The sequence below is a fragment of the Terrapene carolina genome, unplaced genomic scaffold (assembly GCF_002925995.2).
Source record: "Terrapene carolina triunguis isolate 2854851 unplaced genomic scaffold, T_m_triunguis-2.0 Scaffold210, whole genome shotgun sequence".
NCBI classification, from domain to species: domain Eukaryota; kingdom Metazoa; phylum Chordata; order Testudines; family Emydidae; genus Terrapene; species Terrapene triunguis.
The window spans coordinates 2,950,437-2,974,507 of NW_020664561.1; the positions used below are offsets into that span (position 1 = coordinate 2,950,437).

Below are 24,071 nucleotides of genomic sequence, written 5' to 3' on the forward strand. Positions count from 1 at the left end.
AAGACACAGAACAGCTTGACATAGACCCACGCGCCACTGTTCTCACATCTGCCTGCAGTAGTTGCCACTGCAGCATAAGGACTGTAACGACAGCAGATGCTGAAGCACAGAGGCGGAAGCAATAATCACAGTACAGCTCTGTTGGCCTGGGTTCTGTTAGAAACACAAGGAAGAAGCCAATGAGCCAAACCCACTGAGACAGAAATAGGATTGTCAGCTGTCGGGGAGGGGCTGGCAGGTTGCGAGAAGGGGAAACTCAGCAGAAAGACACAAGCTTTGCAACAAACCACTGGTCCTTTACCCTACTACAAGCTCATGGCAAGACAGAGAGGAAAACCAGCACCATCCCGAACTCAGAGACTTCTCTTAGATAGTTCTTCATTGCGGAGCATCTCTGTGCTGCTCGGTTAACGAACAAACGGGACCAGCTGGGAAAGCATGCGAGCAGAGCAGTGGGAGCAAGGGTGATCCTGACAACGAACAGCTCCCAGTGGCAGAGCTCAGCCTAGTCTGTTACCCAGAGGTCCAGCTCCTCAAGGGCAGAAGGCTATGCTAGAGCTACAAAGATCCAGTGTCTAGCACCAGTTATGTGCACTGCATGGTGGATTTTCAAACATGCCTCAGTGACTTGCAATAGGGCTCGTGCTGCTAAGTCACTTCTGAAGATCCTTCCATGCACCCGCATCTCACATGACAAGCAGGGGCAAGATCAAGCAAACCTCGCCTAAAAATGAGGAGGCTTTGGGTCCACGAGCAGGATATAATGCAGCAGAAAAGGCCTGGCAGAACCACTGAGCCTCACATGGGTTCCTTACCCTAACCAGCTGCTGCCTCCAACAGAAATCACACAGCACACGCTAAAAGGGCACTAGGACTACAGGAGCTTAAGGGAACACCAGGCTCATGTTCAGGGGGCTGGCTGAGAGCAGACCGCTGCAAAGGCTTGTGTGTGATAAACTTCAGTGTGCTTTGTATTAGCAAATCAGAGAGCAGAGTAAGCATTCAGCTATCTCCCTGGGTCACCTTTATTGCCCTGAACAGAGGAACAGACTTCTGAGAAGCTAACAGAGGCTCAATCCTACTCCCACTGCAATCACTGGGAGTTTGGCTGTCTACTCTGTGGAAGCAGCACCAAAGGACATACCAAGGGTCCACAGCTACAGGCTAAGGCTGTCCTACACAGATGCATTGCACAGATGGGAAGTTTTCTATTCCAGTTGTCTTGTTAAATGTGTAACTTATTACTATTTAAATTCTTAAATACATACCAGAGATACACAGGAAGTGAAAGTGGCCCAGCCAATATTACCATGACAACCTTTATTCTTTTAATTGCCTGCTTTTTGGCAATTTCAAAAAAAAAAAGGAAAACTGGTTTTAATTTCCTTTTTGTTTTTGCTTTTTAAAAAAGACCCAAACAGAAATTGCCTCTGCTTAGTAGCTTCAGTTCAGATGGGATCGTCTATGCTCTTAGAACTTGTTTAGTTTTAAGTCCCCCTTCAATTTTAGGAAAGATGCCAAGCCTCAGGACAATGTGTGACGAGCTTCAACTCTTCACTGTTTAAGTTATCTGCAGGAGAAATACCTAGTGGTCAGGCTAAAGGAGATTTCAGGGGTTTCAATTTGTATAGGGAGGTGCTGAGAGCCATTGAACCAAACTGTAAACCACTTTAAGCCAAGGAGCCACTGAACCAAACTGTAAACGACTTTAAGCCAAGACCTCTCTGGCTTCAAGATGAGGCTAGATAAGTTTATGGAGGGAATGGTTTGATGGGATAACGTGATTTTAGTCAATTAGGCAATAACGTGCCATCGCTGGTAAAATGTGGGTCCGGCTGGAGAATCTTGCCTGTATGCTCGGGGTTCTACTGATCGCCATATTTGGGGTCGGGAAGGAATTTTCCTCCAGGGTAGATTGGCAGAGGCCCTGGAGGTTTTTTGCCTTCCTCCGCAGCATAGGGCAGGGGTCGCAAGCTGGAGGATTCTCTGCGACTTGAAATCTTTAAATCACGATCTGGAGACTTCAACAGCTGAGATAAGGGAAATTGGGTGGGTCAGCTTTTGTGGCCTGCATCATGCAGGAGGTCAGACTAGATGACCATAATGGTCCCTTCTGACCTTAAAGTCTATGAGTCTATGAGCGCAGCAGCATCCTCAGAACCCCTAGTTCCAGCACCTATGCCAGATTTATCACACTGTTATAGCAACTGCAATGGCGGACTGAACTATGCTCCCGTTTCCCAACGGAGTTCTCCTTTCGGCTGAGATCAAGCATGGGAAGGAGGGGAAAACGGAGGTTACAACAGAAATGGTTCTGTTCTGCAACTTTAACTGGAGTGTTCGCTACCGTATCAGCAGCATCAGGGTCCAGAAGCCTCACAACAGAGCCCACTTTTACCAGACATCCAGCCCAGTTTCCAGAACCAAGAGATTCAGACAAGCAGTACAAAACCACCAAGCCTTCTGGGGAGTGCCAGCTCTGCAGCTACCCAGTACAAGTTTACACGGAGGCTGTATGTCTTTAGAGGGGAGAATCTGCAGCGTGGCATATAGAAACACGTCTGCTCCTCTAGGGCCTCCAGTCGACCCCTCCCCATTATGTCATGCCTTTGGGTAACCACCCACTCACAGCCCCATTTAGACCTTCATCCCCCAACAGCCCTCAGAACCCTATTCCATAAATTCCCCTGCTCACTGAAGTTCCTAAAGGGCTTCTGAAGGGAGTGGAGTCCAAGTGAGAGTTAAACAAGACCATCCTAGCACCGCGCAAGGTTGTTTCCCAAAGTTCAGTAGGGCCTCGGTTCTTATGTTTCTCCAAATATTTACATTTGAAAATGAATTCAGATTTTTTTATCCATTAATAGCTGTATGGAGAACGCAAGTTGGAAAGCTCTGCATCTCCAACTCCTGCCTCGCCTGAACCCATCTCCGAGAGCTTGGGTAACCCACTCCTTTTCATTTTAACTGGGTGGGGACTCTGCAGACAGGGTTTTCTTTCTATTGCTTTATCATGGCTGGGTGGAGTGCTTTGGAAAGGCTGCGTTTGAACCTGCCTAGCTCAGAGCCAGCACTGCTTGTCTTGGATTTGCCCAGGGCATCTTCCCAAATGCTGATTTGAGTTTGGTGATTGTGCTATCTTCCATTCCCTCCCCAGCACCTCTCTCACCTTGCACACAGGGCAGAACTGGCAACATTTAGCCTAGTGAAAACACCTGGGGTGATGACTCAGATAGCACTAGGAGCACCCTGTGTGATGGAAAAGTAAAGGGCTACAAGAGCTTCCCGCTTTCCCAAACGTCCCAAGATCCAGGACCCTCTGAATTAGCAGAGCACAGCGAGGCCTTTACACTCAACTCAATGGCATTTCTCTATCTGTCTGCAACATGATAACTTTTGAAAATCTCATCCGGGCTGTTCCAAAATTTCAGGGAATGTTTGAGGTATCAATGGGCAGAATACTACTCATTTTGGTGAAAATCATAAAACCGGAAGAACCTGTTTTCCACCAACCTAACTTATGATTCTACAGGTTGAGATACAGGGGCGAGGCAGTGATCTCCAGGTCAGGGCACCAGAGAGCCATCTCCGCCCGCAGCACCACACGGGCACTTTGTGGGCCTGGTTTGAGTGAAGATCAGGCTGCTACAAGCCCCTCACTCCCTACCCCCCCCCCACCACAAACCAGGTGTCCAAGCTGGGCAGTGCACCCACGGGGGGCAGGGAGGGGGAGGAGGTGGCTGAGTGTCCAGCTCTGCCTACATAATCAATGAAGCATGCAACCCTCTAGTATATTATTACAGCCCGTTCTTGGCTCCTGGGATGAGACCCAGTTATTGGGGTAATAGCCCCACCCTGGCGGGCTTCCTAGCCATCCCAGCAGAAGCAACAGCATCTTGTGACTCTCCATCATCTCAACCTTGAGACACGCTCACATGATGCTGGGACGTTTTCCCCCCTGACCCAGGGTGGGACAAATGCATAACTGATGCTCTAATGTTGCTCTCACCTCAGCATGGCCCCCAGGGGTCAGGGTCTTGTTGCAGCGCTCGCACTTCAAACAGAACTTGTGCCAGTCCTTGCCTAAAGAGGTCACTTTCTCGGCTGCAGGAAAGACAAGAGAAAAAGCAGGGTGAGCCAGCTTGGCTGGAGAGAGAAGGCAAAAAGCGAACATCTGCAGAACAGGGCCCGGCAGCCTCACTCCGAGCTAGAGGGCCAGGATTCAGGTATGGTGGAGTCTGCATCTAATGGCAATTACTGCTCTTAGCAAACATTACTAAACATACTAACTTTGTCTGCAGCACGAATTAATCACCTTGCTTCTCTTCTCTCCTGTAATATGACCTATTAGGGAAGCCTCACCTATCAGGGAAAGTTAAAGGACAAGACTGTGGAGGAAAAATTCATTGTCTGACTTTCACTCCAAAAGACCCCACAGCTCTCTACCAACTAGACAGAGGCACAGGAATCACTTGGCTCACTAACGAAACGCAGCCACCTCCAAGGTGGAAGACAGCAGTGGTTAAACTGTTCAGAGTGACACTTCCCCATACCATAAGGTCAGGAAGTGCAGAAGAATCCCCTGTTTGATGGAAAACTGCAGGGGCAAATTTAGGTCAGCAGAATTGTTATTCTGCAAGTATAAATGGTGCTTTACAAAAAACACACAAAAACAAAAGCTCTGCCGGATGAAGTCTACACTAAGCAGACTACAGTTCCCTGGAGCTAGATTTTAGCCAAGACTCTGGAGTCAACGGCTGATCAGGGCCAGCTCCAGGCACCAGCGAAGGAAGCAGGTGCCTGGGGCGGCCAATAGAAAGGGACGGCACTCCGTCCGTTATTGGGGCGGCATGTCCGGGTCTTCGGCGGCAGGTCCTTCACTCCCTCTCTTCCTCTTCGGTGGCACTTCGGCAGCAGCTCAATCAGGTTTTTCTTTCTTTTTTTTTCCTTCGCCACTTGTGGCGACAAAAAAGCTGGAGCCGGCCCTGCGGCTGACTCTTGTGAAAATAACCACAAACAGTCAAGACTTTGATTTTAAGCCTCATCTGTCAGCCTACCCTTCCTGCATCACAGCCCCCCAGCACCATGGTACGTCCTGGTGAAAGGAGCATCTCCTTACTGAATTGCTGACTCCTGATGCATTTCAGCGTGGCTCAGGGCTCCACCACAACACTGAGCAGACCTGACCATGATCTAAGGTGAGAATTTGCCCCTTTTCCTCCCATCAGCCCAATTCCCAGAGGGACATTCTCTCTGGTGAGAGCCTGACATGCATAACTGACAGAGACCGGTGGACGGAGACCACGACCAAAGCCCTTTTGAGACAGCTGGAGTGGGGAAGGTCCGAGGGCATTGCCAGAGGGCACTGCCAGCTGCCCCTCCTGCCTCACCAGTGCCCCCCACCCCCACCCCCCGCAGCACTGCCAGACTGCAGGGAGCTCAGGATCTCCTCGTACATAGGGTAGGTTTGGGGATCAGTCCTGACTGCCTGCTAGTCCCAGTGGATTTTTAAAATGTCTTCAGGAATGCAGCCTCCTGGGAGCCTCCAACAGTTCCAGATTTTCAGGAGAGTTCAGCACCCTGTGTTAAAATCGGGTGTCCCAGCAGGAGCTGCTGCGGGCAGAGCACTGCTAAAGGTCTGGCCCATCTTTAGTTGCTTAAACGGAGCTGGGCTCTTTGGAAAAAACTGGCCCCATCTGTGGGAGGGGGTCCCTTGGGAATCTGGGCCTTGGCAACTATTCCAACCATTTCATAATCTCACTGGCAGGAAAATACAGGCTGAACATCAGGGATGTTCCCTTTTATTTGTCGCTTCTCTTTATACCTCTTTGTACCACCCTAAAGAACATGCTGCTAGTCAAACATTTGTAGACTGTTAGCACTTCTGCTCCAACTCAGCCCCTTTAGTCATCTCTTAGGCCAGGGGTCCCCAATACGGTGCCCGCGGGCGCCATGACGCCCACCGGGGCATCTAAGTGCGCCCGCGTACTGGCCGGCGGACGAGCATCCGCTGAAATCCCACCGACAAGCAGCGTCATCCAGAGGCGTCGCCGCCAAAATGCCGCCGATTTTCGGCGGCGACACCTCTGGATGACGCTGCTCGGCGGCGGCATTTCGGCGGTGACACCTATTGATGTTGCTGCTTGTCGGCAGATGCTGGTCTGCCGCCACGGTCCTCCGTGGCTCGTCATCTGGGGCCCGCCAGACAAAAAAGGTTGGGGACCACTGTCTTAGGCTTTGTCTACACTATACAGCTTTTAGCGACACTGCCATGTCACTAATAAGGGTATGTCTACACTGCGAAGTCGTTGACAAACTTTTTGTCTTTTATGGGTACTTTAAACATCCCAGCCCCCACCCCCCGCGCGAAAGACAAAAGTTTTGCCGCTTTGTTGGCAGGAGCCCTCTTTTGTTTTGTCATTCAATTGGCAGTGTAGACAAAGCCTTAGCCAAGCTACACACTTTTAGTCTCTCCCCTATCAATCCATCCCTAAAGGCCCTGGGTTGTCAGCATTCTTGGAGAAGGAGCTCAGAAAGGGACACAGTCACCTAGGTGTGGTCACATCAGAGCCATATATAGTAAGGGACTATTAACCCCACACTTTGGAAAGCATCTGTGTATTCAGCCTAAAAAAAAAAAGTCACATTTGCTTGTGCAGTGCAGTCACATTACAAGTTCATCTCTCTGACCTTATGTCGGTCTCTCTATCGCTGCTCCCCAGACTTCTCCCACCTACTGAATAGGAATGGTTTTGATTGTTTATCCCAGATGCATTAGCTTAACCGGGCCAAGTGAAATCTCATTTTGTGTTTCCTGCCCATATATCTAGTATCTCTCCTCTCCCATTCAGCACATTAAACAAAGATGTTATATGAGACCAGATCCAGCAGCAACACCGATCCTATCTAGGCTTTGCAAGGTCACCGTTTGCTGTGCCTTCCACAAAGATTAAACATTACAAACTCTCTCCCCCCAGCCCTGCTGGCTAGAATGAGCAGAGCTTGCTAGAATTTTTCATTATCTGAAGCGAGGATACTTCTGTGCCTCCGGGAATCATGAGGGGAAAGCCACGCAGAAGACATGGGTTCTGCATTTAGTTTGCATGTGGCAAGGGTGCTGGTCTCTTACGTTGAAAGGCAGCAAGTTCAAGAGCCTGAGTCCAGGTTCTGGGAAAGTTCTGTGTCTTGTGGAAACGGGGCTCCTCTTGCTTGTTGACTACTTTTTCCCCCAAGGGAGCAAGCTGTTGTGCGAGGTCATCACCGCATGGAAGAGAAGGAATTCATAGATCCCAAGGCCAGAAGGGACTGTTGTGATCACCTAGTCTGACCTCCTGTACAACCCAGGCCAGAGACCTGCCCCCGAATAATTCCTAGAGCAGATCTTTTAGCAAAACATCCCATCTTGATTTTAAAATGGCCATGATGGAGAAAATTATCCCAATAGCTCATAACCCTCACTATTCAAATTTACAGCCTATTTCCAATCTGAATTTGTCTAGCTTCAACTTCCAGCCACTGGATCATGCTAGACCTTTTCTCTGCAAGATTGAAGAGCCCATTATTAAATATCTATTCCCCATGTCAGTCCCCCCTTAACCTTCTCTTTGTTAAACTAAATAAACCAGGCTCCTTGAGTCTCTTGCTACAAGGCATGGTTTCTATCCCTTAACTCATTCCCGTTGTTCTTCTCTGAACCCTCTCCAATTAATCAACATCCTTCTGAGGCCACTACTATGCCAGGCTTCGAAAGCCAGAGCAGCAACCTTGAACTGGACTCTGGTTTCAATGGGAAGCCCACACAGCGATTGTTGATCACACCAACCCATGTTAGTGAGCAGCCACGCTGCTGTGTTCTGGGCCACAGGTAGCTTCCCCAGAGCCCAAGGCTCCATTCACAGGTGTAACAGATGGCAGGAGCTGAGCCTTGAGGCTACAGTGTGCATCAGGTCGATGTCTAAAAGGACCAGGGTCATCCCCTGGCCAGGCGCAGAAGGAAGGGGGTGTTCCTCACCACCGTGGCTGTGTGTTCAGGCACAGGACAGAGCCAAGGAGCCCCTATGGCTGCAGACAGATCCAACAGGTGCTGTCTGTGGCAAGGTTCCTCCTCTTCCACCATCACCTCAGATGCATCAGGGCTCAGTCCGAACAGCTGCAATCCCTCCTTTGGACTGTGCTGTGAACATGCGCTGTCCAGGTACTCCTGGCACTGCGGCCCTGGTTCTCTGCTGGCTCTCCCTACAGCTTCAAGCATATTGGACAGGAGGGAAAAGAGGACTGAACCTTGGGACAACAGACAGTGAGGGCCCAGGGGGCTGAAGAATAAGTGCCCATAATGACTCTTGCTGTACCCTGCTCCACACCTGCCTCCTGCCATCCCTATGCTGTATGTCGCTATTTAGCATTACCCTCAGCACCCTTGGGCAGCTAGCAGGCCATGTCACTGCACTCACACCCACTCTGAGAAAGATGTGCTAAGACCCCAGGCCCCAAATGCCTTCCCTAGAAGACCATCTTCCACCCTCCCATCAGCCATTAGCTTTCTAAATTCACCGTGTTTGCCTGGGAGGATTAGCGATCCAATTCCCCCTTGCCTTACACCAGGTTAACACAACTGGAACCAGTGCATTATACCAGCACTCAACTGGAGCAATGCAGCAGGCAGACTGGTTGGCTCTGTGTTCCAGGCCCACTTCTCACTCAGGATTTTAGCACTCTCTTGCCGCTTAGATCTCTCGCCTGATGTTTGTCCACTTCCTTCAGCAGGGATTCAAGCTAGGTTTACCAGACAGAAACGGGTTGGGCCATGCTGCCTTTCTTTAGGACTGGTGTCTCATCGGCTTCCTTCAAACTCTTTGCTATCTCTTGGTTCTCTCCTTAGTGTGTGATGGATCATTTTCAGTGGCTCTGTAAACCCATAAGTCAGTTCCCACAGCACTATAACCTTGGGCACACGTCACCCACACCTGCAGACACGTATACAACATTCCCCCCCACCCTCCACAAGGGTTACTTCTTGGGGATTTTATCAACAGCTACCAGCATATTGACAAAACCTTCCTTATTCCTTTGCCCAGGCATCTGTGCTTTATATGGTTATTAAAAAGGAATCTAAATAAGCACCGTATCTTGCCGTTTCTGAATCAGTTCCATCCCACTCCACCCTCTGTCTCTCTTTTCCGTCCAAGATATTTATATGAAAGTCCTTTTTGTTCTACCCCAAACCCCTTCTGGCAGCATTAATTCATTTTGCTACCCTTATCTTTTCTTTGCATGCCTAACCACGTGTATTCGTTACACTGCCTCCCACCTCTTTCCCATTTCCTCTTCAGTGCTGGGATCTGTCTTTGTTCTTCACACCCACTAATTCCCAGTTTTTGGTTTCTCTCTCTCTCTCTCTCTCTCTCTGTGCACACACTCTGGGCAGTACACAAACAGCTGGAATATGGTAAAATTCAATTAAAGTTGCTATAAAACGAAGTCATAAAAAGCCAAATGAAATATTTAACAGGCAAATAAAGCAGCAGGATTCAAGTGCACTTCTACTCTAAATGCGACTGAAATGGCATTATGGGTTTTTTTATTTATTCTCATTGGCTTCAATGTGGGGGGGGGGGGATGTCAAATTTGTTTTGTGTACATGTTGTTATGCTGGAACTTGGAAAAAACTTCACTGGAGGTGGTGGGTGTAACAGCTGCCTTCCATTCAGACTAAATGAGGGAACAATTAAATGACCCCTTTGTTTAGAGACAGCCAAAAAACAGGAGCCACCACCCAAAACAACAGGTGGCTTAGGGGTCTGAACTATGTGGGTGGAGGAGTTTCTCTGTGGGACGAATGTAAATATCAGGATAGGGAACTGATTTTGATTCCAGGTGTGCATATGGGAGAGAAGGGGCTGGAACACCACAGCACATAGAGGAGCCCCAGACACAGTGAGACTAGCTTTTGCATGACCCTGAGAAAAAGCTAAGAAAAAGTTTTTGGGCAAAGTGCTGGCTGGAAAGAAGCTTGGAACTGCAAGCAAAGAAACTACCTCCTGCTGTTTAACTCCTACTGTGTTCAGGACTTTATGTAACTTCTTTGTAAACAAACAGAACTGCCTCCAAGAAATACCCGAATCCATCACCAATGTCTCCTCCTAACGGAAACAAACTGGTAGACCCTGAACTTTGGCGAACCCCTTGGGTCAAAAGGGGACAAGACAAAAGAGGTTTTTTCTACCTGTCACACCTGCACTATCTGGGATCTGAAAGCTGAGCTGGGTCCTTTCTTGTTCACTCAAAGTCCCCAGTAACAAGGACTTTGCAAGCCACATTCTGCTCTCCATTATACTTTCACATCTTCATTGACTCCAGTGGAGCTGCACAGTGAAACATAAGAATTTGGCCCAGCAGCTAGAACAGTGGTCCCCAAACTTTTCAGGATTGCACCCCCCCCTTACTCCTGTCCGCGCCTCCTCCCGGAGCCAGGCCACGGCTCTGGAGGGTGGAGGGGGACATAGACTGGGTAAGGGGCCCAAAGCTGGGGCCAGGAACAGAGCCACAGCCATGGGCCGGGGGCGGGGCCAGGGAGTGGTTGGGGGCCAAGGCTGTGGGGCGGGGGCAGGAGCCAGGGCCGCGGTTGGGGCCGGGAGCAGAGCTGGGAGCAGAGCAGGGCAGGGTACAGTGGCGTAGCTGTACTGCCCCCAGCCCCGCCTGCTTCACTAGCACAACCAGGGACAGCTGCCAGTGAGCTTGGTGCCTGTCCCAGTGGACTGGGCTGGGGGCAGTACATCCACGCCAGAGGAGCTGCCGACACAGGGTGCTGGCTCCTGGGAGCGGTGGCCCAACAGGCTGCTGCTTTTGCCGCTGAGGTTCCCGGTAGAGCCCTGCAGCTCCACGGATATCAATTTTGTACCCATGCAGGGCTCTATCCGGCCGAAGGTGGATTAGGGCTCCAGCCCACGGCTCCCACTTCCCAACAGAGCAGCTATTGTGATAGTGATGTGGGGAGCAGGAGGCAGCCAATACTAGGCAAGGAACCTCTAAGAGAACAATGGCTCTCACCCCTCAGTAAGGGGAATCCAGAGGAACCCACACACACACCAAGTTCCAGCAACTTTGGACTGAGGGGACCCCCCCCACTGGCCATTTTCAGCATCTTCCTCTTTGTGCGTCAACTAAGAACTTGTACTCACCCATCTATTTGCACCAAGCTGTTGTCTCTTGTCTATTTAGATTGTAAACTTTTGGTGCAAGCACTATTTTTTTTGTTCTGTGTCTGCCCAGTGCCCAGTACAATGGGGTCCTGGCCATGACCAGGGCAACTGCAATACAAATAACAAAAGGATAAGAGCTTGACATTCTGGAGAACTGCCTTCATTCCACCTCTTCAGAGCAGGCCCAATACAGGGACTTGGGGTCAGGCTATACTGCTAGCTCTGGATCAGGCTCCCTATCTGAGAGCATTTGTCTCCTGCCCAGAATTCTCTGGCAAACCAGTTGGCTCCCTGGCACAGGTGAGGAGCAGGGGAGGGCATGCTGTGCTTAGATCCAGCAGTCCTCAGCTCACACAGGAATAGGGTGACCAGACAGCAAGTGTTAAAAATCGGGACCGGGGTGGGGGGTAATAGGAGCCTATATAAGAAAAAGACCCAAAAATCGGGACGTCCCTATAAAATCGGGACATCTGGTCATCCTACACAGGAAAAGCCTGGCAGCAGGACCACGCACTAAGGGGATGGAGTGTGCTGAAGTGTCTACACCATGGAGAGAAAGTCAGTGATTCCTACCTCCCTGGTGCTCTGCTCCACAGCTCAGCCCTGCCCTGCAATGCAGTTGGAAAGAATTGAGCAGCTCACTCCCACACACCTGCCTTGGACCTGCTCCACAGGGCACTAAAAAGCAGACATTCACTTCTCCACGGCATCCCAGGAATCCTTCCCACTGCCAAGGAGAGGCCTATGGAAAGCTGCCTGCCTCTCAGCTCATCGCAAGCCACAGGAGGGCAGAGCATGGCAGCCTCCCGACTGTGGGAGGCGACACTACTGCTACCATGCCCAGCAACTCAGACCAGGCCAGGCATCCCAACAGGCCCTGGCCACTGGCCCCCACAGAGATAGCCAGCCACATGCCAGACACACACACCCACATGGTGCAGTTTCTACAGGGCAGTGAGGCTCCCCAGGTCAGGCTTGCTCTGAGACTCTGGACTGGGGAGAGTCACCAACCCGATATGGACTGCACATGCACCCAGGGACTCTCTGGCTCTGCTGAGTGGGGACTGCCCAGCTGCATCAGGCATTCCCCTTCGCCTCTCTGTTAGGAACCGGGCCATGGGTGGTCTCGCCTCGTGGTCAGGGCGGGAGGCTGGCACAGAGGTGACCAGGCCTAGCAGCCAGACCCTGAATCAAGAGCCAAGTTACCAAGACAAAGGAGTGAGCCAGAGCCAAGAGCCAGGAATCAGGAGTTGAGGGTTGGAGGGCACGTCTACACTACAATAAAAACCCACAGCACCAAGTCTCAGAGCCCAGGTCAATTGACTCAGGTTCGCAGGGCTAAAAATTGCAGTGTAGACATTCAGGTTCAGGTTTGGGCTGGAGCCCGGGTTCTAAGCAGACATGGCAAACCCATGAAAAAACAAACAAACAAACAGAAATTAGGCTTGTTTTTGGCTTAATTGGCTTGTGAGTTGCTTGTTGGCTAGGTTTCAGAGGGGTAGCTGTGTTAGTCTGTATCAGTAAAAACAATGAGGAGTCCTTGTGGCACCTTAGAGACTAACAAATTTATTTGGGCATAAGCTTTTGTGGGCTAAAACCCACTTCATCAGATGCGTGGAGTGAAAAATACAGTAAGCAGGTATAAATATACAGCACATGAAAAGATGGGAGTTGCCTTACCAAGTGGGGGGTGGTCAATGATAATGAGGCCAATTCAATTAGGGTTAGGGTGACCAGGTGTCCCATTTTTAAAGGGACAGTCCCATTTTTGGGGACTTTTTCTTATATAGGCGCCTATTACCCCCCACCCCGTCCCATTTTTTCACAGTTGCTATCTGGTCACCCTAATTAGGGTGGATGTGGCCCATTCCCAACAGTTGACAAGAAGGTGTGAGTATCAACAGAGGGAAAATTATTTTTGTAGTGACCCAGCCACTCCCAGTAGGAGAACACTTCAATCTCCCTGGACACTCAATAACAGACTTAAAAGTGGCAATTCTTCAACAAAAATCTTCAAAAAAAGAGACTTCAAGGAGAAACTGCAGAACTGGAATTAATTTGCAAACTTGACACCATCAAATTAGGCCTGAATAAAGACTGGGAGTAGCTGGGTCACTACAAAAAATAATTTTCCCTCTGTTGATACTCACACCTTCTTGTCAACTGTTGGGAATGGGCCACATCCACCCTAATTGAATTGGCCTCGTTAGCACTGACCCCCCACTTGGTAAGGCAACTCCCATCTTTTCATGTGCTGTATATTTATACCTGCCTACTGTATTTTCCACTACATGCATCTGATGAAGTGGGTTATAGCCCACAAAAGCTTATGCCCAAATAAATTTGTTAGTCTCTAAGGTGCCACAAGGACTCGTTGTTGGTTTTGCTTGTTGTCTAGATTTTGGCTTGTAGCTTGTGGAGCTTGTTGCTTCTTTTTTTTGATCGGCTCCCGGCAAGCAGGGGCAAGAGGGGACAAGGGGGGGAGAGAGTCAGGAGTGCTCAGCAGCCCCACAACAGTCCCAGACTGCACACCGGGGGGAATCTAGTCACACGGAGTGTTGGGGATCTTAGGGACTGGCTTGTTTTGAAATGGGATTAGCTTGATTTTTGGCTTATTGTGAAAGTCGGGGTGCTTATTTACCGCGTGAAAGTTGGCAACTGTGGTTCTGAGGCCCCATGTTCAGGGAGGGTTTCAGAGCCCAGGCTCCACCCTGAACCCAAATGTCTACAAAGTATTTAACCCCACAGCCCAAGGCCTGTGAGCCTGAGTCAGCTGACTTGGGACAGCCATAGCTGTGCTGCGGGTCTTTTACTGCAGTGTGGATGTACCCAGTGCTGTGGTTAGACATCAAATACCAAGTCCAGGCAGAGAGATGAAGCTGAGGGTCAGAGCCAAAGTATCAGCCGGAGCAGGGGTAACAACCAGGGGGAGGAAACCAGGAGCCAGGAACAGGAACAGAACACAGCTGTGGGCACGGACCGCTATTGAGCGACCAGGGACGCAGGGCGGCTGCAGGGTTTAAGAATGGCTGAAGACATGAGCAGACACAAAAAGAAGGCCAGGTTCATTAGCTAAATCAGCTGAGGGCAATGAGCTGGGTCTGGGTTCAGATGTGGGTCCCTAATGCTTCCCCTCACCACAAACAGCCCACTGCCCCCCCACCCATATAATCCAGGGCAGGGGCCAGGCCCCACCCCAACACAATGTCAGCGAACCCAGGGAAAAGACATGGAGCCATTCCCTGCTCCTGAGGAGCAGGCTACAAGGGTGCAGCACTGCAGTGACACCCCGCATCACAGCCCTGCGGGCATTTGCTCCACAGCCCAGTGTGCAACAAGGACCTGTGCTGAGCAGGGCTCAGAGTGTGCCCTCCCCCACAGCTCGCAGATGCCCCGGCAGATGGAGCCTGCAGTGCCTGTAGACAACCGAAGCTACACCGCAAATAAACTATTCTTAGCCATACACAGATTCATGGCTCTCCAAGCACTTTCCAAAGGCAAGCATGGCTCCTAAGCACCTGCTCCCCCCTGCCCTGGGTCACAGCTGGAGGCACTTTGCCACCCCACAGGCAGGCACACAGAGCCTGCCTGGCATTACCGGGCCCCCCACAGACCTCCTGGGAGGGGAAATGGAGCGTGAAAGCTGTAAGCGGAGCCTGGTGTCGGAGCACAAACGGCGTGAGCAGCATTGTCATGGCAGAGAGAAGGTCAGGCTAACCCCTGGCTTGAATTTCAGCAGCGTCAACCAGGAACTCTCCTCTCCCCACTACTCTGAACGTCAACAATAGCCATCGCCCTCTTACAGCAATGAACCGCAGCAGGAAAGGGCCAGAGACCACAACAAAGAGGCTGTCTCCATTACAGCCCTGCCATGGGCCAAGTGTGCTCCACCCCCACACCCAAGCCTCGCTGTGAGCCTGGCAGCATTGGATGGCTGCTTTTTAATATTTCAGGCTGGTTGTTCACAAGGCGGAGCAGGTACGGCTCAGCTACCAGCCATTACCACACCTTAACCAGATCCTTAGGGAAGGAATCTGGACTGTGAAGGGTCTCCAAGCCCATGCTCATAAAGATGGCGGGCTAACACCACAGAGGTGGGACGCTTGGCACCCTCTGACACAGGAAGGCCTGGGACCCGGTGGGGTGAATGCTTTGTCTCACTCTGCAGTGACCCCTGAGGGTCTAGCGGGAGCCACATCCAGAGCACCTCAGCAACAGGCAATTCTCCATGAAGCCAGGCCTGGCGATGAGAGGTGAAGTGAAAAACCTGGGGGGTGGAGGGAGAGGAGATCTTTAGAGCTCAGAACCCATCCCCCACCCACCCACCGACACCACACAAATAGCAGAGCCCGGAAGGAAATCTCCTGAGATCATAACCTACCATAAACTCAGGCTGCTTAAGGGGTAAGAGCTCCTCCTTGGCACCAGGGAGTGGAAGAGACTCCAACAGGACCTTGCAGCCCCTGTTAAGGGATCACTGGGGAGTGGAAGACCAGCTAAGACATCATCCCCCACATGATGGGGGTAGGGCATTCCGCCCAGCCCAGATCCCTCCATTGGAGACCAAAGCTCTCATCCAGACATCCTGCTGGGCCACGGTGCAGGCGGCTGAGCTCTCCGATTCCATGTGGCAGATGTTTACAGACAGTTATCCTGCTCTGCACAATGGCCCCACGCTCCCCAGGGAGCGCAAACAAGCCACCTCTTAGCCAGGCTGTCAGCCAGTGGATTAGCAAGAGTTTTCCAGGCTGCATTGTTTATTCCCAGCAGAGGAAACAGCTTGGAGACACCCAACCCACTTCCAGGGCACTGACATCCCATTTGAGTTCAGAGTCCTATAAATCACCACACAGAGAGAGAAAACAAGAGTTCCGATTTCCTGCTGCTTCGCCTTATCTGCTCCATAAATACACAATTGCCATCCCCTTCCAGGGTACAGCCTCAGGCACAGCACAGAGTCGAGAGTGCAGCCCACTCACCATGATCCTCCTGGGACCAAGCAACATGCTGAGATTTCAGCCAGCTCAATATTTGCTGTGAGTCTCTTCAAGGATGGTCTTGGGCAAATCAGATCCCAAATCCAGCCAGTCCTCTGTGGGGACAGCACCAGTGCAGGCTTCACACAAGTTAATCAAGGATTGGATGTGCAGTGAGATACCCATCCACCCAACACAACGTACACTCATCCACATCCACTGCTGCTTCCGCCAGGGGCTCCACTATAGCTGTATGCCTGAAACAGTGGGGCTAGTCTACCATGCTGTCCACTTTGGTCCCTTTGCTATTGCACCATGGCAAATGTGCTCCGTTCTGCCTCCCTTCCTCAGATTCCAGGCCGAGGAGGTCAGCCTGCAGCAAGGCCCCTGGTTCCCCTGCAGTGTGACATACATGGAAAACGGCACCAGAGAGACTTATGGCCATTAAAAGTGAGGGAATCAGTAAGGCATCAGGTATGTTACTACAGCAGAGAAATAGCCAGGTATTAGGTTTGAGAAATAGCAGGCCATTTGTCATTTAAACTCTGTATCATAATGTGACCTTCCCATGGGGCAGAGTTAAGGTTACACAGGAACATGAATTTTGGTATTTCTTGACTCAAGCACTTCACTCTGCATCCTCACAGTCCCCCCAACATAGTTCTTCGTATGGGACCTTCCATTGCAGGGAAGATACGCATGGATCCTCAGTCAACCTAGCTCTCCTTTAGCCTCTCTGTGCATCTATTCCCTGTGCAATGAGTCCCCTTGGACAGCTGCCTGCCTAGAGCACCTGCTTTCCCACCTGGGAGGGCAGGCACCCTGCCCAGCACCCTCTCCACTTGTGTGCTTGTTCCTTGTTACTTACGGTGGGATTGTCATCCCAGAGTCAGCTCAGCAAGCACCAGGGTCCTGGCTCCTATGACATGCACTTGGCTACGGATCATCTTGCCCAGGCCACAAAGCGAGGATGGAACTGGATCAACAGCAAAGCTCCCATCACAGGGGATGGGGGGAATGATCCCAAAGCTCTTTATAGCCATGGCTGCATAGGTTCCATGCCAGCCCAATGCTGCAACAGACACATGGCATTGTAGATGATGCAGGAGAGAGATCAAGGGCCTGCAGCGCAGAAGAGTTAGCAAGAAGCAGCTCCCTCAGAGACCCTCTATATGCCAATTGGGGTCAGTACTAGCCAGAGCACATACTAAAGTCTCCAGTACGCTGTTCATTATACTGACATGCTGCTTTTTTTTTTTTTTTTTTTAATTAATGGAGATATCCTATCTCCTAGAACTGGAAGGGACCTTGAAAGGTCATTGAGTCCAGCCCCCTGCCTTCACTAGCAGGACCAAGTACTGATTTTGCCCCAGATCCCTAAGTGGCCCCCGCAAGGATTGAACTCACAACCCTGGGTTTAGCAGGCCAATGCTCAAACCACTGAGCTATCCCTCCCCCCTGGAAGAGTTACTTTGCAATCAGGACAGAGAAAGGGGGGGCTGCCTTATACAGACACAACATTGCGATCCAGCTGTACCCTGGGCCACTGGATTCCTCTGCGTTCCACCTGCATTTACTGAAGATCCAACAGGACCTCACTCACTCCCGTCCACACACAGCAGCCATCTCCTCCCCTCTATCGGCAAAGAGAAGAGATGCGCTGGAGCGAGTGCTCGCATTACCAAGACTTCAGCACTGCTCCCAGTCACACTCAAGAGTGCTCACTAGCAGGCTAAGGATGGTCATAAATAATTAAACCCAACTGCGGTGGGTAAGACGAACAACTGCAGGGCTCTCTGAGACAGTAGCCCTGCTCCAGGATTGTGTTTGTTCTCGGAATCCAATTTTGTTACTAATTTGCATGGGTCTCCCATCATTAGGACCAATTAGCAGGGCTCTGCTCAGTGTGCCAGCCCAGAGCTCCCTGACACCCAGCCCCAGCCTTTTGCTTCTTTCCAACACCTGGCCCTCCCACCGTTGGATCCCAGCGGGATGCAATGTGATGTCACGGCACGTTGCCATGGAACTGTGAGAGACGTGGCCGCAGCATAGCACAGCAAGTTCGCGGATGACACTAAACTGGGGGGAGAGGTAGATATGCTGGAGAGTAGGGATAGGGTCGAAAGTGACTGTCAAGGTTCCTTCCCCACTCTGAACGTTAGAGTACAGATATGGGGACCTGCATGTAAACTTCTAAGCTTAACTACTAGCTTAGATCTGGTTTTGCTGCCACCACTCCCAAGTGCTAACTCCCTTCCTTGGGTAGCCTTGAGAGACTCCTCCACCAATTCCCTGGTGAACACCGATCCAAAACCCCTTGGATCTTAAAACAAGGAAAAATCAATCAGGTTCTTAAAAAGAAGGCTTTTAATTAAAGAAAGAAAGGTAAAAATCATCTCTGTAAAATCAGGATGGAAAATAACTTTACAGGGTAATCAGATTCAAAGAGCCCAGAGGAACCCCCTCTAGCCTTAAGTTCAAAGCTACAGCAAACAGAGATAAACACTCTAGCAAAAGGAACATTTACAAGTTGAGAAAACAAAGATAAACCTAACACGCCTTGCCTTGCTGTTACTTACAAGTTTGAAATATGAGAGACTTGTTCAGAAGATCTGGAGAGCATGGATTGATGTCTGGTCCCTCTTAGTCCCAAGAGCGAACAACCCCCAAAACAAAGAGCACAAACAAAAGCCTTCCCCCCATCAAGATTTGAAAGGATCTTGTCCCCTTATTGGTCCTTTGGGTCAGGTGTCAGCCAGGTTACCTGAGCTTCTTAACCCTTTACAGGTAAAAGGATTTTGGAGTCTCTGGCCAGGAGGGATTTTATAGTATTGTACACAGGAAGGCTGTTACTCTTCCCTTTATAGTTATGACAGTGACCTAGACAAATTGGAGGATTGAGCCAAAAGAAATCTGATGAGCTTCAACAAGGACAAGTGCAGAGTCCTGCACTTAGGACGGAAGAATCCCATGCACTGCTACAGGCTGGGGACCGACTGGCTAAGCAGCAGTTCTGCAGAAAAGAACCTGAGGATTACAGTGGATGAGAAGCTGGATATGGGTCAGCAGTGTGCCCTTGTTGCCAAGAAGGCTAATGGCATACTGGGCTGCATTTGTAGGAGCATTGCCAGCAGATCGAGGGAAGTGATTATTCCCCTCTATTTAGCACTGATGATACCACATCTAGAGTACTGCGTCCAGTTTTGGGGCCCCCACTACAGAAAGGATGTGGACAAATTGGAGAGAGTCCAGCGGAGAGCAACGATTATGATCAGGGGGCTGGGGCACATGACTTATGAGGAGAGACTGAGGGAACTGGGGTTATTTAGTCTGCAGAAGAGAAGAGTGAGGGGGGATTTGATAGCAGCCTTCAACTACCTGAAGGGGGGTTCCAAACAAGATGGAGCTCGGCTGTTCTCAGTGGTGGCAGATGACAGAACAAGGAGCAGTGGTCTCAAGTTGCAGTGGGGGAGGTCTACGCTGGATATTAGGAAACACTATTTCACTAGGAGGGTGGTGAAGCACTGGAATGGGTTACCTGGGGAGGTGGTAGAATCTCCATCCTTAGAGGTTTTTAAGGCCCGCTTGACAAAGCCCTGGCTGGGATGATTTAGTTGGGGTTGGTCCTGCTCTGAGCAGGGGGTTGGACTAGATGACCTCCTGAGGTCTCTTCCAACTCTAATCTTCTATGACTCGGATGAAGGCTAAAAATGTCCCTTACCTTCAGGGGAGATATTTTCTTGTTTCCTTTCCAGCCCCATTTGCTTTCTCCACACTGGCTGAGAAATAACTGGAATCACATGCCCAAGTGCTCCAACAGCCCTAGAACAATCACGGATCAACCCAGGAGTACAGCTCCAGCCCTGGCCAGCTTCACGCACCCACCCAGTGCCTGCTCTACTCGCAGCTGGACCGTTGCAGATGGCTGTTTCTGAACATCCCTTCCAGAAGGGGCAACTCAGGACTGGCAGTAGGCCGATGCTCTGATGGCATTCCTAGGAATACCACCAGCACAAGAGTCAACATCCAGGATGGCGACAGTCATGCTGCTGATTCAGAGGGAATGGATCTGAGCACACACCCATGCGCATCTCAGAAGCGCCTGCCAGACTCATGGCTCTTGGAAAACTCAAGTCCTCAGAGGCACCTGCCGCAGTAAAGAGACTCAGCACCCAAGAGCGCTGAGGCTTAGGGGCTCCCATGCTAGGCCATATTGGTTTGTCCCATTGCAAATCATAACTGATTTAATAGCCAGGCTGCAAAGACCAAGGGATAAAATAGCTTGGGGAGTTGCACAGCAACGACTTGCATGGCACAGCAGAGATAGATTTACTAACCTGCTGCAGGTTGAGCATAACTTCTGCAGCTCTGTCCTCTTCGCTGGCCCCCTATTTTTTGGGTGATGGGGGTTTGACATCTGAAATCAGCCAAGCACCCACTTAACTCTTGTCCTGCTTCCCATCTTTAACAGATCTGCACATTGCAATTCTATTGCTTGAAATGCATTAAATTCCTAAAGCCAGATCCTGGCCCCAGGGGCTGCTCTCAGCTATAACAGCCCCAGAGGGGATCACCAGAGTGCAGCATAGCCAGGCCACAGTCTTTTCCCTCCATGGCACATCCCTTTTGCTGGGACTGGTGAGGAGCCAGAACCAGGTACAGAATCAGGGAGGGCAGTTTAAGCCAGCTTCTGTCCCCTTTGCACCACTGATGGAGCAAAATGTAAAACTTAGCCCTTGAATCTTAATTCTTCCTTTATGCCAAAGATTTTCCATGGCTGAGTCAGACATGGCCCCTGCTACAGCTATAGCTGCTTTCAGAGTCTGGTAAAGAGACAGCCTTTGTACAGTACAGACATTGCTGTAGCTACGGGTTAGCAGGGAATTCCACCCATTCTGAATGCTACCGGCAGGGAACAGGGCTGTATATAGCATCGAGTGGCCTCTGGCATCCAGGAGGTCAGACTGATAATCAAGTGCTCCCTTCTGGCCTTAAGCTCCATGGCTCAGGGCTAGGGAACGACAGGGGAGTGAGTTTTCCAGTTATATCACTCACTCACTCAGAGGAGGAGAAACAGCCTTCTCAGCTCGCAGCTGCCCAGCAGGAGCTGTCTGTACTCCAGGGCCCACCCCAACCAGCAGACATAAGACCTTTGCTGCTCTAGCCGCCTCTCGTCAGCCTGCGAAAAGTGACCAATGAAAGAACAGAAAGTGGGCTTTGTGCCCTTTGTTGTGATTTCTTCCCACTGATGCAAAGACTCTGGCAAATAAGTAGGTGCCCATTTGGAAGTGGTCTATATATGGTAACAGATCTGCACACACCTTAAGCAGGGCTGAAGTGGTGCTGAGGCCTTGGGCTGACCCTTGCGCCAGGTGCCTGTCACCCCACCTGAAACACACTCCAGGCCACCCATGCAGGTGGGAATCGGATCCGCTGCCCCTTCCCCTCAGGTTCAGGGAGGTGAGTCAGCAAGGGGTCCCCAGGTCTCCAGCAGGGAGGTCAGACAGACTCCAGCAGTATTAAGGATCAGGTTTTGTTGTGTCTGGGGCTCTGTAACTTGCACAAGAACCGCCCTCCAGCGTCCAAACGCCTGGAGAAGAGGAAGAATTTTAAAAAACCAAACTCCAAACCAGAAAACAGATTTCTGTATTTAGCAGCCAGATTTCCAGCACAGGATGCGGCAATGATGTAATGTTCCACTTCCAGAATCCAGCGACACTCTGCCAGCTGCTTGCACAGAAGCTCAGTGTTCCCTCCAAAAGGGGAAATGAAGACACTCAGAAAACACTACAATGTGTTTTTTATTGCACAGAGTGCAGCAGTAAAGAACTCCACGTTCCCTCCCCTTAGCCAGACTCAGAACCACCAGCACAGACAAGATACGTAAGAGACAGCTGCTGGAGTTGGCCACAGCAATACCTGCCCAAGGTGCAGTGAACCTCGCAAAAGGTAAACCTCGCGATCCATGTAAATCCTGTTATTGGCAATGATGGGCAAAGCGGAGGAAGCGCCTTACTCCCTGCAGTCTGCATGTGCAACACCATTGGATGTCACGCGCTGCAATCAATCAATGGGTAAAGGCTGTGGCTCATGGATGGACGTGCTCAACTTCCAAACTAACCTTCTGCAACACCTGATTGCTCATCTTTCAAACAACACCACAGTCTTCAGAGGAAGGTGGCCAATTGCCTTTGACCACAGATCCCCTGGCTGTGAAATTAATCCTGGGGCCTCAGCTCGATCACACATACAGGTGTTTGATGAGCAGAGCTGGTGTGACCTGCTCCCTGTCAGGCAGGATACTGCCCCTGACTCAGCAGAGAGGGCAGCCTTGGGCACGACACCTCTCCTGATGCAGCAAAACCTTCCTGGGATAGAACCATGGCAGCCACTAACAACATCTCTGCTCAGCACAGCCCCTGCAGGTCAGCAGGGAGCCCATTTTAGGGGGTGATGCACAGGAAATGGAAGAGCTGGACATCACAGCAGCCAAACCTTGACCTAAGAGGCTGCACTTCAGGCCTGGTGGAGAGAGGGTTTCCTTCGGGAATCTCCTGAAGTGATACTTGAACCCCCTTCATCTACAACATTTCTCACTGAGCCCCACCAGCAGGGGGAGGCTGCCCGGCTTCCTCGGTCCAATTCCCCAGCCAACTCTTGTGGCAGCCGCAGCTGCTCTGTTCAGAGCTGGGGAATCCCTAGAGCCACACAACACCTAGCCTGGAGATGGAAAAGGGAAAGTCATCCAAACTCCAGCCCCCCTACCAATGATCTGTTACAACATGATCAGAAAGGGAGGGACCCCGGGTATCCGTCCCCAAGCCAGGGGTAGTGACAGCAAGGGCAGATCAACAACATACATAGTACCAGCTCCTCTGTAAGGGAGGCATTATCCCTATTTTACCTATGGGGAAATTGAGGCACAGAGCAAGGGAACAACTTGCCCACTGTCAGAGAGCTGGGGCAGAAAGTCTAGATCTCTCGACTCCTAGCTCCTTCCTATAAACCCCAGCATGCTCCCTGCCAGAAGTAATGGCTCCAAGTCCCCTGCTCCAATCGCTGACATGCTCCCAGCTGGCACAGGCTGTAGTAGCCCGCCCCTTCCCCAGCCCCACTGCCAAGCCCTGCTCCATTCCGGACAGAGACGTGTTCCCCAAGGCCTCTCTGCCCTGCCAACACCTTGGAGGAGCAGTCACAGAATGACAGACAGCTTCACCCGGCTGAATGAATCAGGCCTTTGTCTGGAGTCTTGGCTCCCTGGAAGCTCAGCTCCCTGAGTCACTGCTCCCTCTCCTCCCACAGCGGGCGGATCCCTACCAGGAGAGCTATGGCCGCCCTGCTGAAGGAGAGGGTGGGGGACACAGGGCAGTGCTAGCATTTCTGCACTACCAAGGGAGAGCCAGGAAAACCCTCTGGGGCTGCCCCAGAACTGAGACCAAGCCCAAAACTCGGCACAGGCTGGACTGACAAGCAGGCAAAGCACTGCCTCTGCTGGGCTCAGAGACCAGTGAGTATGCTCTGGATGGCAGCCTGGCACCCCCACATGCCAGCCTTTGACACTTCAGCTTAGAGAGCACAGGACAGCAGGGGGGTGCTTTCACCTGCCTCCCAGCCCAGCCTGGACCAGTCCACACTCGCCATTTTCCACCCACTGAAGACAGTGGCCCCATCCCCCCCTGGGCCTCACATTAGGGTGACCATATTTTCCCAAACAGAAAACAGGGTACCCCATGGGTTGGCCTGAAGCCCGCCTCGCCCCTCACCTGTGCACGGGGCTAGCCCGAGCCATCCTTGCCTCCCGCCTGGGGCTGATCTGAGGTCCCCCTACCCCCGCCAGTGTGGGGCCAGCCCGAGGCCCCCCCCCCCCCCCCCCCCCCCCCCCGCCGCCCCCCCCCCCCCC

At 51.2% G+C, this 24,071-nt stretch overlaps 1 protein-coding gene across 2 annotated transcripts in view; it reads right to left on the reverse strand.

Annotated features, from left to right (window-relative positions):
• The window catches only part of LOC113407220 (cysteine-rich protein 2), a 61,079-nt gene that overhangs the window by 17,450 nt on the left and 19,558 nt on the right, over positions 1-24,071 (reverse strand). Inside the window, exon 2 of one of the 2 annotated variants that reach the window (XM_026655432.1) lies at positions 4,007-4,101. The exons of the other annotated variant lie outside the window; for it this stretch is intronic. Within the exon in view, the coding sequence (XP_026511217.1) occupies positions 4,007-4,101 (95 nt within the window). The remainder of the gene's footprint in view (positions 1-4,006; positions 4,102-24,071) is intronic. 2 annotated transcript variants of the gene reach the window in all.